Source organism: Hemiscyllium ocellatum, chromosome 3 (assembly GCF_020745735.1).
Source record: "Hemiscyllium ocellatum isolate sHemOce1 chromosome 3, sHemOce1.pat.X.cur, whole genome shotgun sequence".
Taxonomy (NCBI): Eukaryota; Metazoa; Chordata; class Chondrichthyes; order Orectolobiformes; family Hemiscylliidae; genus Hemiscyllium; species Hemiscyllium ocellatum.
This window is the reverse complement of record NC_083403.1, coordinates 103366160-103380675: the sequence shown is the minus strand read 5'-3', so window position 1 is coordinate 103380675 and position 14516 is coordinate 103366160. Positions and strand designations below refer to the sequence as shown.

The window sequence follows — 14516 nt, the reverse complement described above, 5'->3', positions numbered from 1 at the left end:
CTGAATAGGTTGATGCTATCTTCCTTGGAAGATCAGAAGCTGAGGTGACCTTATAGAGGTTTACAAGGTCATGAGAAGCATGGATAGGATAAATAGAAAAGATATTTTTCCCAGGGTGGGGGAAGTCCAAAGCTAGAGGTCATCGCTTTAAAGGTGGGAGGGGAAAGATTTAAAAGGGAACTAAGGGGCACCGTTTTTTAAGGACAGGGTGATGCATATATGGAAAGAGCTGCTAGAGGAACTGGTGGAGACTAGTACTATAACAGCATTCACAAGGCAACTGGGTACATGAATAGGAAGGGTTTAAAGAGATTTGGGTAAGTGCTGGCAAATGGGACTGGATTTATATAGGATGTCTGGTTGGCATGGGCAAGTTGGACCAAAGGTTTCATTTCCATGCTGAATATCTCTGACTCTAAATCTTGTTCTTTCAATGGTACAATGAGATTATCTATGCCAGAGAGATTGAACCACAATTTAATTTTCAACCATAATATATTTCTGATAGCGTTACATTTTCACAGTGCATAAAAGGTGTGAAAATGTTGCACTTAAGTGCTCAAATCTTGAGATCAAGCCCAAATTAAAGACAGTCATTGGGTTAAGGCCAAAACTACGGTCTGAAATCCAAAGCAAACTAAGCTGCTGCATGAGATAATTCCTAAAAGGTAAATTGGAAAATTTGATTAATTGATTAAGTAGATAAGCTACAGTTCACATTAAGACAGTTAATTCACAATTAATGCTTTTAATCCCTTAAGGGAATGTATCTCATTGAAAAGGTGTTTCAACCACGGCTAACAAATTATTGGAAGAGGTTCATAATTCTGTCAAAGAGAAGAGTAATCCTCAGGAACTTGGCTTTGCAGTAGAATTAAAGAATAGCTAAGAAATTAGTCAGGTCAGTCAGAATAGGTTAAAGACATAAAAGTGGTATGTAAAAGCTTCAACAGGTAAGGAAAGAGTTTAGCAAAGTAAATTTGGGTCCCTTGGAGACAGAAGAAACAAGGATTAAAATGGGGAATGAGGAAGTAGCAAAGTCACTAACCTCAAGAGAAGACAGTAAAAATTCTAGAAGTAGCAAGGAACACAGATTGAGGAATTGAGAATTTACCAGAAGGAAATAAACAACACCATAGAAATTATGAAACTAAAAGTTGACTAAGTCCCCTGGGCCTGATGGACAACAACCCAGACAGTCAGTCGGATGGACAGATGGGTGTGTGTACATGCTCTTAAAAACAGTGTTACATATAAATACAAAGAATTGTCCCTACAGATTGGAAGGGAGCAAACATACCACTGCTGTTCAACAAATGAGGGAGAGTGAAAACAGGGAACTAGGGACCAGTCATCCTATAGTTAGCAGTAAACAGAACACTAAGGATCCATTATTAAGGGCTCATGGAAAATAATAACAGCAAAATCAATGCAGATTTTTAGGTAAAGTGAAAGAGAAACTGTTTCACAAATCTTTTATAGATTTGTAACCAGCAGGCTAAAGTAACAAGAAATCAGTGGATATTTTTAGATTTTAAAAAAATACTATTAACCTCTGATATAGTTGTTTAAACAAAGTTTGAACTCAGGATTAGCAAAAACATTCTCCCCAGATATAGGATGGATAAAAGGCAGGAAAAAAAAAGTAAGCATTAAAGGATCATTTTCAGATTAGCAGGCTATGAAACTTGCTGATTACCTCAAGAGTCAGTGCTTAGGTCTCAGCCAAATGCAATCGATATCAAAGACTTAAACTAGACGAAGTATAACATGTACCACTTTGCAGACTGTAAACTAAGTGGGAAAGTGAGATTTAAGGAGGCAGCAAATAGGCTGTGAAGTGACAGATTAACTGAGTGGGCAGGAAAGAGCATAATGTTGAAAAACGTGAAGTTAGAACAGCAGAATATTTATTAAATTGAGAAAGACAAGAATTTATCACACTTTGGAGGGAGCTGGATGCCTTTGTACACAAATAACCAAGTTAACACCAGACGGGCAAACAAGCAATAAAGGAAATGTTACATTAGACATTATTGCAAAACAATCCGTAAAAGATAATGCAGCTTTATTTTAAGTATGAGGCATCATGAATACGATGTACAGTTTTGGGCTCCTTATTCAAGGATGGATACAAAGAAAGCAAGGATTGCAGACCAGAGTCGAACGTGGGGGGGGGGGGGGGCTGGAAAAGCACACCAGGTCAGACAGCATCCTAGGAGCAGGAGAATTGCCATTCCGGGCATAAGCCCTTCATCCTTATTCCGGATGAAGGTCTCTTGGCTGTAAAGGCTATTCTCCTACTCCTCGGATATTGCCTGACTTGCATGCTTTTCAAGCACCACGCTCTCGACCAAGGATGGATATGGTTCCCTTGCATGCAAGGTTCACTGGGTTAGAATCCTGGAATGGGAACATTATCCTATGAGAAAAGATTAGTAGACTAGATCTGTCTTTTCTAAGATCTTAAAAGGAAAAAAAAGTGATCTTATTGAAATATAAAAATATTAAATAGGATCAACACTAGGATAAAGACTCCCTTGGCTGAAGAGTGTTACAGCATCAGGATAACAGGTTGACCATTTATCACGAAGGAAACATTGCTTAATTCAGAGGATTATGAATCTTGGAGATTCTTTCACTCAGGGCTATGAATGCTTAGTTTGAGCAGATTCAAGATGCAAATCATTAGTTTTTTTTGTTTAGACAGGATGGGTTAAATAAAGTAAATGATTAATCATGATTTTACTGAAAAACAGAATAGGGTCAATCGATTGAATGCTTTAATCCATTTTTAAAAATTTTTATTTCAGACATCACACATGCATACAGAGGAATCCCATTACTCTCTGCCAATGTCAACTTAGCTTTCACTGGCTGTTCACAGTAAAATTGTCCACTAGGGATCATCTCTTCTTTTAATCACTATGGAGGGATTGTAATTTCCTCTGTGCGGGTTGCATGACATGGGGCTCCTGGTCACAAATGTTCAACTTAATAAAAAAAGCAAAAACACAGAAACAAAGATAGTACAGCACAGCATGCAGATATGTAGCATTGAGTTAGCATGGAGAAGGTAACAATTCAGAAGTGATGAGATGCCCACGGTTTGGAAGAACTGCTATAAATTTCTGATTTGAAGTGATATTTAAAATTGACAAATGTACAGTTTCCATCCAGAATAAATTCCAATTATTCAAGATGACAGAGCACTGAAACCTTGTGCCAAAGTCTTTCCAATCAGCCATTCACAACCTCCTCTTCACTTCTTATTCCCATTGAACCTTACTTGACTTCCAAGCCACCTGGGGAGACAACTCAAAACCATCTACTTTCTTCACACCCTCAAATCATTACAGCAACAGGTTAGTTTTTTAAACATACCTGCCTTACCTGATCCAGAAATCTGGATTGCAATCCCATGCTCCAGTTCTGCAATCCCCTTCTTATACCATTCTACAGCTTTTTCCTTCTGTCCTAGTGGAACAAAAGGAACAGAATGACAGTCAGTCATTGTCCACAAACACTCAAATAGTACTGTTAAATTTACCTTGGCCTTTTTCAGGATTGAACACAATGTGCTGTTTTTACTTCTATGAAGACTGGCACACGTTTCAATGATGTGTGACATGTAAGTCTATTTACATTGTTCAGTCAAACTTTTAACTTGCCTAAGCATGCAGTCAGGACTTTACAAATCTAGGGTAAAGTAATTTTTGTGTGAAAGTAACAGAAGAGGAATCAAGGCATTGGTCATAATGAATACATGCACAGATGACCCAAACAATGCCATGCAGTTACTTAAAGCCACAGAATCTTGATGCAGTCATTTATGTACTTATAAGCAAAGACTGATAAAATCTAAGAGTCCACTCAAGTGGGCATGATATCTAAACAGCAAACTTTCTCAGCACCAATCAGCCCATGAGGCTTGGGTTCCTTCACTTACGCTAGTTTCTGCTTCTTACTCTCAACAGCATCTCAATCAAAAAGTGTGTGGGTCTGAAGATATGAAAAGTACGACTAAAAAGTATGATGGATACATCACAAAAAAAAAATTAGAAGAATCACTTCATACTTTCAGGTTGGGACGTATATAAACTAATGGGAGCACTGAATACTGTATGTGGTCTGTGGTGCTTGATTTTAAGCACAAAAAAATTTAACTGCCAAGAAAGCATAAAATGTCAAGATGCAAACAAACAATGATGGCAGGAACGAAAGGAAGGGAAAAGAGCACAGTGGTCTTCAAGCCACTATGAGATTATATATTTTGCACGTAACTTCCAAAACTGATCTATATCTCTCAGCACATCCATAAATTTATGACACAGCAATATAGGATAGCTTTAAAACATGCCAAATTTAAACTACTTTATTTATATTAAAAGGTAGCCAAGCCTCTAAATGTACCATCCGATATTGTGACTACAACTCTGAATGCGAAGTCCCAATGGAATCAGCTTCAATTCATTAGACCACATGCTGGTCATAGTCCTTCACAGTGTGAAGGCAAAATGCAGTCTTCAGATGAATTGTTCTGAATTTGTTCATGGTAGTGCACATCATTTGCAATGTCTTCATTAATTTACCACCCCTATTTACCCTTGAGAAAATTGTGGTGAACTGCTGTCTCAAACTACCTCAGTTCGTTTGGTGTCGGAAGTTGCACATCCCTAAGCAGGAAGTTCCAGGATTTGCAAGTGTTAAGTCATTCTTTGGTAAAAGAAATCACTCAGCAGGTGCATTCCAAATCATCAAATGGTCTATTCCACACTGGCAGGGAACAAGTCACTGAGATCATTGAACAAATGAAATCATACCCTTCCTATACTTTTAGTTCAGCCCATCCCTGCTGGTTACAAACCAAACAATATTAACTGATCACATACATGTCCAATCAAATTAGTAATTAGGCATCATTGGCTGTGTGATCAACTCATGATATTTACTAGACACCTTATCTATTTTCCCTGGACCTTCACAATCAATAATGAGTGCTCAGAATTTCCTTATCTCACCTACATGCCTGGTTTGTTTCTTCGAGCAACGAGTTACTCCATGCAGCTGTGAACTGAAATGATAAGCCCTCATGAGTAGGTTGAAGGTCTGTGGCTGCAGTAACTGAATAAATGCAGGAATGTGGTCAAGTTGATCAGGCCCACAATGCCTCACATTCAATCAACAGCACACCAATTTATAACATAATAATATATGACTATAGGTAGTTGCCTCAACTATGGTCGACTGCAACAGAAAGATCCAAGACAATTAAGCAACAATATATTTCTGATTATGAGTGGTGTGACTTGTAAGGGGCTGTCAAAGGGATATTGGCACATTGTCTAGAATCTGTACTGCAGCAATGCACATTAGTAGCTACTGTGTGGCTGATGGTGGAAAAAATGAGAAGCTAATCGCTGCCCCTTGAGATTCAATCATGTTACCATCGCTGACTCCCCAACCATCAACATCCATGGGGCTACCAATGACCAAAAACTCAAAGAAACCCCACCATATAAATACAGCGGCTAGGAATGTAGAAGTGAGCAAACTCACCTCCCCAGTCCCCAAAGCCTGTCCATCTTCTATATGGCGCAAGTCAGACAAATGATAGAAAACTCCCCATTTGCCTGGATAAATACAACTCCATGGACATCAAAAAGCTTAACACTGTCCAGGACAAAGCATCCTGCTTGATTAGATTACTTTCAGTGTGGAAACAGGCCCTTCGGTCCAACAAGTCCACACCGACCTCCGAAGAGCAACCTACCCAGACCCCTAAACCTAACACTACAGACAATTTAGCATGGTCAATTCACCTAATCTGCACATTTTTGGACTGAGAGAAGAAACCGGAACACTTGGAGAAAACCATGCAGACACACAGGGAGAAATGTGCAAACTCCTCAGACAGTTGCCTGAGGTGGGAATTGAACCCGGGTCTCCAGCGCGATGAGGCAGCAATGCCAGCCACTGTGCCACCCACCAATTGATTGAATGGTAAAACATTCACAAACAATCACGCCACCAGTGTATTCACCTACACGATGTACTGTATAAAATCACCAGAGAAACTTAGACAGCACCTTCTAAACTCACAACCACTTCCATCTAGAAGGATAAGGCCAGCAGATACCGGGGAACACCAACACATGAAGTTTCCCTCCAAGCCCCTCACCACCCTGACTGGGAAATATAATCACCATTCCTTCACTGACACTGGGTCAAAATCCTGGCACTCTCTCCCTAATCACATTTCTGTCAATGATCTTGGAGATGCAGAAAAGTTGGAAGTTTTGGTAGCCTGGAGCAGAATGGTGTGCATGAAGTAGAAAGTGAAGTGAGATTAGATGGTAAGGGATAACTAGTTAAGTCCACTCAAATATAAATTTGGACCCTCCAGTCCATTACTTTTCAAAAGCAAATCACATTGTCAAAAGCTATCCCAAGTGCTTCAAAATCCCTTTGCCTTAAAATTTCTCTATCTGTTCCACTGTTCAATATTAACAGGTAGTGTCTCAGCCATAGGTTCTTAAAAAAGGTAACTCCAGAGCCTTTCAAGTCTGCCCAAACAGGATTCACTTGTCTTCTAAAAATGTATAATCCCCATAAATTATTTCGAGTAGTTATCAACTCTGCCCATTCTTTCAATTTTAAATATTTCCATCATGTTACAATTCTTCCAAAAGAATTAATTAAATTTTTTTCAAATATGTTTTCTCAAAACAAGTAACATGCTACTGAATCAGCATTGTTACCCAAGTATCCACTCATCTTCATGTTTAAACAAAAAATTCCCCACCACTCAAATTCCTATGGCACTGATAAAATAATTTTGCGAATGCCTTGAACCATAAATGCATCTTCCCAACTAATGTGGCACTGACAGTGGTATGCTGATACTTTACAAATTTACAGAAGATGCTGTCCTAATAAATATGAAATAAAAGGGCTCTTGGGGCACAATAAGACTGGGCTTACTTCTGGGCCAGAAAGTTTGGGTTCAAGCTCCAGAAGTGTGCAATGTACTGTAACATTTTTGAACAGGTTGATGAGAAAATACCAAAATGTGGAATAAGTGTGAAAAGGCATATGATTTAAACATTCTGAGTGCATAAAGGACTGGTTAGGCAACTGCTCTGCCCACACCAGAAGAAATGGCAGAAGGGTGTGTGCACAGCCCAGACCATCATGGAAGCCAACCTCTCAGCCTTGGATGCCATTTACAGTTCTCGTTTCCATAAAAAGATTGCCTAGAGCAAAGACCCCTCCCACCTCAATGGTGCTCTCCTACAACCTCTCCCTTCATGTAGAAAATACAGAAGCTTGAACATGCAGCTACAGATTCAACAGCTTCTTCCCTGCTGTTATTAGACTGATGAATGGACTCTATAACTTCAAATAATGTCAATCATGCTTTGCGTACCTCCTGTGCAGTGTAACCTGTATGCCTCACTAAGCACCCTTTGATCTCTATGTTCTTGTTTGCTATGATCTGCCTGTACTGCTCACAAAGCTTTTCACTGTACTTTGCATTGATTTATTGTAGTCACATACCTAATATAAAACCAGATTATGACATAATCCAAGTTCTGGCACATTTATCTACTGGTATAGTACCAGGATAAGTGAAACTAAATCAGTTTCTTTAATCACCTTCAGTTAATACTGCTCTTCCATTTACTAATTACAATAGTCATGTACATAGTTAGCATATAAGAGATGGACTTCCATTGCTACAGCATCTTATACAGAGGACATCCTAAAAATCACTAAAGCTAATCAAGTACTTTTGAAGCATAGACAATATTGTAAGTGCAGCAGCAAGGTTACACAAGGGGTCTCATATACAGAAGTGTGATAATTGAACAGGTCATCTGTTTCTGACATTTGTTAAGGATTAAATGCTGCCCAATAATTACAATACAATGCTTGTCCAGTTACATTGTGTCATGAGCTGCACACAGACAAAAAATTTCAACTCAAACTTTATCAGCTTCCAAGAGATTTTGTCCAGCTTACGAGATGGAGACATTTAAACCATTGCTCGGAGAGACAAAATAGAAGTTGCAAAGCTGAGGCACAGCAAATCATTCGCCTTTGTTATTCATTTTTGCAACTAGAACACGAAAATACATAAATAGCAACAGTTTTACACAATCTCAGGATATGCTGAGGCATTTTACATCTAATAAAGTACAGCAAGTCCTTGTTTAACATTAAGAAATGGGACAATGCTGAACCAAAAGAATGCTAGGTTAATAGGGTCAACAATCTTGCTGAGCATCATGAGATTTGAGGTCACAGAAAATCCTGAGACACCAAACAGCTCCTATTTGAAGTAGCATCTCAGAATCAAGCCCTGCAACCATGGTCTGTACCCCTCCCCTAACTGCATATTGCAGGACTATCTCCATGGCAGATCTTTGGATGCTCCCTCTCTTCAGGCTGCCAACATGCAGCTTCTCTCTATGCCCAACCCTTGATTCGTGGATTTTTTTTTCCCTTCCTCAGATCTCACCAAACCTCCAGCTTTGCTGGTTCGGTCTCCTGAATGTGGCTTCTTAGTCAAGATCTAGATTCAATCCAAAGCAAAGGCAAAAACGTAGGTGAGAATGGTGCAGAAGTGCCAGGTTGGAGCTAATATAATCCAGATATTAAGTGATTGTTGAAGCTGATCCACCAGCCTCTTGTAAGAGCCACTCATTTTCAGAAGGCACAGGCATGGCAAGGGTTCAAGAGAGGGAAGAGACAAGCTGGTGAATTAAAAGAAAGCATCAAAGCTTCATTGTCAGCTAAAAGTTTAGAGAATGGGGCATGTTAGATGCTCATGGAGGAAGAGAAACAGCAGTGACCAAAACATTTGAGAAGCATGATCACCAACAAGCAGGAGGTATTGGAAGTAAGAATTTTTTAAAAATATTTGAGACATTATTTCCAATATAGACATTTAGCAATGTAAAGCATTTCAACCTGAAATTTTATAGAACTTAACTCAATGTTACACCTAATGCTGCAATGTCCAGCAATGCAGTCACAATTTTATATGCATTCTCTCCATTGTAATGCAGGAATTTACTCCATGCACTGTCTAATTAAATGTGTGCTCAACACTATAGATGAACAGTCTCCATCCACTAAATTAAACTCCAGTTTTCAGCATCTCATCCTCCTTTTCCTCCATAAGCTTTGAGGAACTAGGTAGATCCGTGCCAGATGTTTAAAGACTTTTGTCTTATCATAGGCTAGGGTAGAACAATGAAAATTGGAAAGGAACCACCACTGGGACGAACTCAGTTTTGATTTTGTCATGAGAGATTCTGGTGGGACTTTGAGTGTACTTTCTTATTGTAAAACCTACTGAATATTTTTTACAGCAGATTTCATTGCCCTGAATATTTTATACAGAGTCATAAATATTGCTGAATAACTCAAAGATTTGGATGCAAACGTAGAATGTACGTTCATAAGTTTACAGATGACAGCAAAATTGGAGGGGTGGACAACAAAGGAGGTGATTTTGGAGTACAACAGGACCCTGATCAGATGAGCCAATGGGCCAAAATTGACAGGTGGAGTTAAATTTAGGTAAATGTGAGGTGCTGCATTTTACAAAGGCAAATCAGGGCAGGACTAATACACTTAATGGCAAGGTCCTGAGGAGTGTTGCTGAACAAAGAGACCTTGAAGTGATGGTTCATAGTTCCTTGAAAGCAGAGTAGCAGGCAGACAGGATAGTGAAGAGTGTTTTGTATGCTTGCCTTTATTAGTCAGTGCATGCAGTATAGGAATTGGGAAGTAATATGTTGCGGCTGTACAGGACATTGGTTGGGTGAGGATTCTCGGTAATCCATGATGGAGGACAGGAAAAGGTTGTGGCTGTCAGACCTGCTCTTTTTTTGGGAAGTATTTTAGGTGTTGGAGCTGATTTCCTTAGATTCCAGGAGCAGTAATTATTGTTTAACAAGCTGTTGCATTGTTTTGGAACTTTGGGGAGAGAGAAAAAAAATCAAAACAATAGCACTTTAAATAGGAGGAAGAGAGACAAAGGCAGAGACCACATGGTCAGTGAAAGAAAGAGAAAGAAAACTACATTGCTGTCTGACACAGCAGTGAATCTGCACAACTACTGCCTTTGATGCGTGAATTAAAGTATTTCTGAACGGAGTGAATCCAAGAAAAATTAACAAACAGCGATAATCACAGCTGACCTTGGAAGAACCTGTGTGGGAGATCTTTCAGCACAGGAGCAGGTAAGTACTTGGTTTTCAAGTGTAACTTTTTTTTGTAAAGCTACAAAAGGGAGTAGAGAGGGTTTTTTTATTATATCTTTTATTGATAGCTGTCTCTTCATTAGAATTTAAAAATATGGTTAGGATGATGGGACTGGAATACCGTAGCAATTACAAAGACATGGCTCAGACAGATCTGGCAGCTTAATGTTCCAGGACATAAATGCTAAAGGAAGGATAGAATGGGGGGTGGGGGCGGTGGCAAGAGAGGAGGGGGGGGGTGGGGAAGTGATATTTTTGGTAGGGGATAATATTATAGCAATATTTAGAGGATATTCCTAGCAAAACATCCAGGGAAGTTATTTGAGTGGAACAGAGAAATAAGAAAGGGATGATCACCTCTGGTCAGCCTGGACAAGTTGGAGTGAAGGATCCGTTTCCATGCTGCGTAGCTCTAGGACTCTAAAGTCTTAAGTGTCACTCACGCCTTTTATGATTAAATTCTATATTTAACTTTACAAAATATCTTTTGCTCATAATTCAGTTTCTACCTTAAACCTGCATGTCCAACTCTTTATCTAACTTGCTGTAAAATGTAAAAATGAATCACCTTTCTGCTTTACTGTAAGAATTTTTTAATCTAGTTGACTGCTCAGCTTGCTAATCTTGGACTTTAGCTGGACCTCAATGACACCAATGCAGCACTGTGGCTAGCACTGCTGCCTCACAGCACCAGGGTCCCAGGTTCGATTCCAGCCTCAGGCGACTGTGTGTGGAGTTTGCACATTTTCCCCACATCTGCATGTGTTTCCTTCATGTGCTCCGGTTTCCTCCCACAGTCCAAAGATGTGCAAGTCAGGTGAAATGGCGATGCTAAATTGCCCATAGTGTTAGGTGCATTAGTCATAGGGGAAATGGGTCTGGGTGGGTTACTCTTCAGAGGGTCATTGTGTGGATTGGTTGGGCCAAAGAGCCTGTTTCCACATTGTAGGGAATCTAACCTAAATATGGGAAGTCAACATCTCAGAACTCATTAGATCATCACTTCCCTTGAGGTCAGTCATAAGCACCACACTTTGACTGGATGCCTGGTAAAATCTGGACCAGCACAACATTGCAACATGGCAATGCAACTTGACATGTTAAGGTGTGCACTGCTTTAATAGTGAAATGTTATCTGATGCTGTAAGGCTTGCACTACATTACAATATAGCACACAACACAGTAATGTGCACACATTTCAATGCAGTAGCATGTAATATAGTAAGGCATGCATATTATCATGCATCATGTCATTAAGGCATGAAATATATGATGTACTACAAAATGTATCCCATTACCTTGTAACACCAAAACATGGTAATATGTATAAAACGACACTGTAGTGCCTGTAACATAGTAACACTACAGGATAATGTGATTGCTGAAAATGTGTTGCCAGAAAAGCACAGCAGGTCAGGCAGCATCCAAGGAACAGGGGAAATTAACGTTTCAGGCATAAGCCCTTTTTCAGGAATGAGGAGAGTGTGCCCAGCAGGCTAAGATATAAGGTAGGGAGGAGGGACTTGGGGGAGGGGCGTTGGAGATGCGATAGATGGAAGGAGGTCAAGGTGAGGGTGATAGGCCCGAGTGGGGGTGGGGGCAGAGAGGTCAGGAAGAAAATTGCAGGTCAGGAAGGTGGTGCTGAATTCGAGAGTTGGGACTGAGACAAGGTGGGGAGAGAGAAATGAGGAAACTGGAGAAATGTGATAGACAAATATAATACTAGCTACACTATAATGCATTATATAATTTAATATTCTAGTACAGAATCCATTATAAAACAATAATTGTATTACAATGCCAGACCGTTACAACGTGGTGCATATAAACACTATCCTTTTGGTTTCTCACATGGGTCACAGGGGTAGGGCGCTGACCCAACAACCACCGCAACTGTCCAACAAAAGCCCCTCCCCCCCTTCCTAACCAGTCCACTTTCAGAGCGGGGCACCCTGCTTACCTTTGTCGTCCTCGTCTATTTTGAGAGCGGTGGAGATGTAGTCGAACGCCAGTTTGTGGGACTGGCGGATTTGCTCGGGTTCCGCCGTGGTGATGGACGGGGCTGCCTTGCGCGATGCCATCGCGGCCAGACGCTGGCAGACGTAGGCGAAGAACAGCCAAAGGTGGAAGGCCAGGAAGCGCAGGAAGCTGAACACAGCAATCAGAGGGTACGCAAAGTAGTAAAGGTTTCGCTTGTGAAGCGAGAGTCTGTCGCTGGTGCCGTCGGGCGGTACTCGCACCGGTCCCTTCTTCTTTCTGCCTCGGCCACCCGGAGTATTCATCCACCCGCCCTCTGTCCGCCATCACCCACAGGCACAGCGCAGGCGCACCAGCCGCTCCGTATTGTCCCGGCACCCTCCAATCAGCTGGGCGGGTAGCCGCGCCGCTAGCCAATCACGAGACGGGCTCTTCACCAGCTATCCAATGGAATCAGCATGTTCCGCGATTCCCGGTGTGGTAACTAGCCAATCAGAGTCCAGGACAGCGGCCTCTCAGTCAATCAAAACAAACCATTGGTGGGTCAGGCAGCTCTGTGCAAAAACAGATGGAAAAGGCGTCCCCAACCAAACACCTTCACTCCCTAGTTCCTCAGCAGTGAATATGATCACAGATTAGCAACCAAAAAAAATGCAGGGAGTAAATGAGACAAACGACGCAGGAGAACAAACAATGAGCTTGGTAAAGAGCAACTGAAGATTAAATATGAATTGAATTGTTAGCTTGAAGCATAAAAAAGGAAAGAAATATGAAACAGTGTATGAATAAATGAGTAGGGTTAAGTAAAAGAAAATAAAGACCTGCATTTATATAACAGAAATTATTAGTGTGTAATTGAAAAAAATATTCTGCTTCAAGGCAGCACTGCTGCAACAGTCGTGTCTACCTCTGGGCAAAAATGCCCAGGCTGAAGTCCCACCTGCTCCAAAAGCATGTCATACCATTACCTAAACACCTAAAAGTAGGGTTTCAAGGGTTTACTGCTCATTTTCTGAACTGGACATTGCACCACTTTTCCTGCTCAAGTAAATAAGTCTTAAGGATCAATAACCAACCAACAACCAGATTAACAGATTCACTGTACAGGCTCTATCATTAAGGAACTGAAGCTGAGAACTAGCAACTGCTGGAAATTTGAAACAAACACAAAACATGCTTGAGAAACTCAGCAGGTTTGGTAGCATCTATGCTGACAGAAACAGATTCAATGTTGAGTCCAATATTTAACAAAGGTTTGACAAATCAATATACAGTGCAAAGTATAACATAAAGGAATTACAACCAGTTTTGACATTGATATATTAAAACAAGAAAGATTTTTCTCCTTGAGTTATTTGCAAACACGTCTGTATTTCAGACATGGAAAAGCACTGCTTGAAGAATAGTTTCTCTTTTGGGTTCAGTCTGGCGCTCACATAAAATTAAACTGAGGATGGTGCTTCCCAAACTATTTTCAAAACAATTCCTTTTTTGAAAATTAATGTTATTACAAACATCAGGAAAGGAAGTGGCATGGTAATATTCAGTATATAATCGTGAAACTTTGGGCATTACCAATTAACATACAATTTAAAATGTCTGTGCCCTTAAAATATTTTGTAAATTGACATCATACATACTCATGGAGGGGTCAGCTAAGCTTTCCATTTTTCTGAATGACAAGAACACTCAGTGAAACCTCAAACAGACCCCATGCTAACACATAGTAATCAGACCCTCTCCCCACCCCTCACATTCCTCTCTCTCCTAATGCACTTAACAATCTATGTACTATATTCAACCTGGACAAAGTGAGGACTGAACATGCTGGAGATCAGAGTCGAAAGTGTGGTGCTGGAAAAGCACAGCAAGTCAAGCAGCATCCGAGGAGGAGGAGAATTGACGTTTCAGGCATAAGCCCTTCAGGAGGGCTTATCAGCATTCCTGATGAAGGGTATATGCCCAAAATGTCAATTCTCCTCCTCGGATGCTGCCTGACCTGCTATGCTTTTCTAGCACCACACTCTCAACACTCTTCTTTCCCCCCACATTGTTTTCAGCCCCTCTTCGCCACTCCACATAGTGTAACCAGTGTCACTTCCTCTCCCTCCACACATAGTAATCAATACCTTTACCTCCACCGCTATTCCCGGCCCACTCCCTCCCTCACAATCCACCCTTTAGGCCAAGTTGTTAGTGGTAATAAAGCAGTATCATTATCGTAGCTAAAGATCTTGTCCAATGAGCTGACAGTAGTAGAAA

General features: G+C 40.6%; 1 protein-coding gene across 4 annotated transcripts in view; it reads right to left on the bottom strand.

Annotated features, from left to right (window-relative positions):
• Positions 1-12590, bottom strand: part of spast (spastin) — an 83206-nt gene extending 70616 nt beyond the window's left edge. For 2 of the 4 annotated variants that reach the window (XM_060852404.1, XM_060852422.1), the window contains exons 1-2: positions 12238-12590; positions 3385-3477 (exon numbers count right to left, since the gene is read on the bottom strand). In XM_060852404.1, coding sequence (XP_060708387.1) covers positions 3385-3477; positions 12238-12559 — 415 coding nt within the window. In that variant the 5' untranslated portion in view covers positions 12560-12590. The remainder of the gene's footprint in view (positions 1-3384; positions 3478-12237) is intronic. The other 2 variants (XM_060852412.1, XM_060852433.1) reach the window with 1 other exon arrangement.
• Between the last annotated feature and the right edge of the window lie 1926 nt (positions 12591-14516).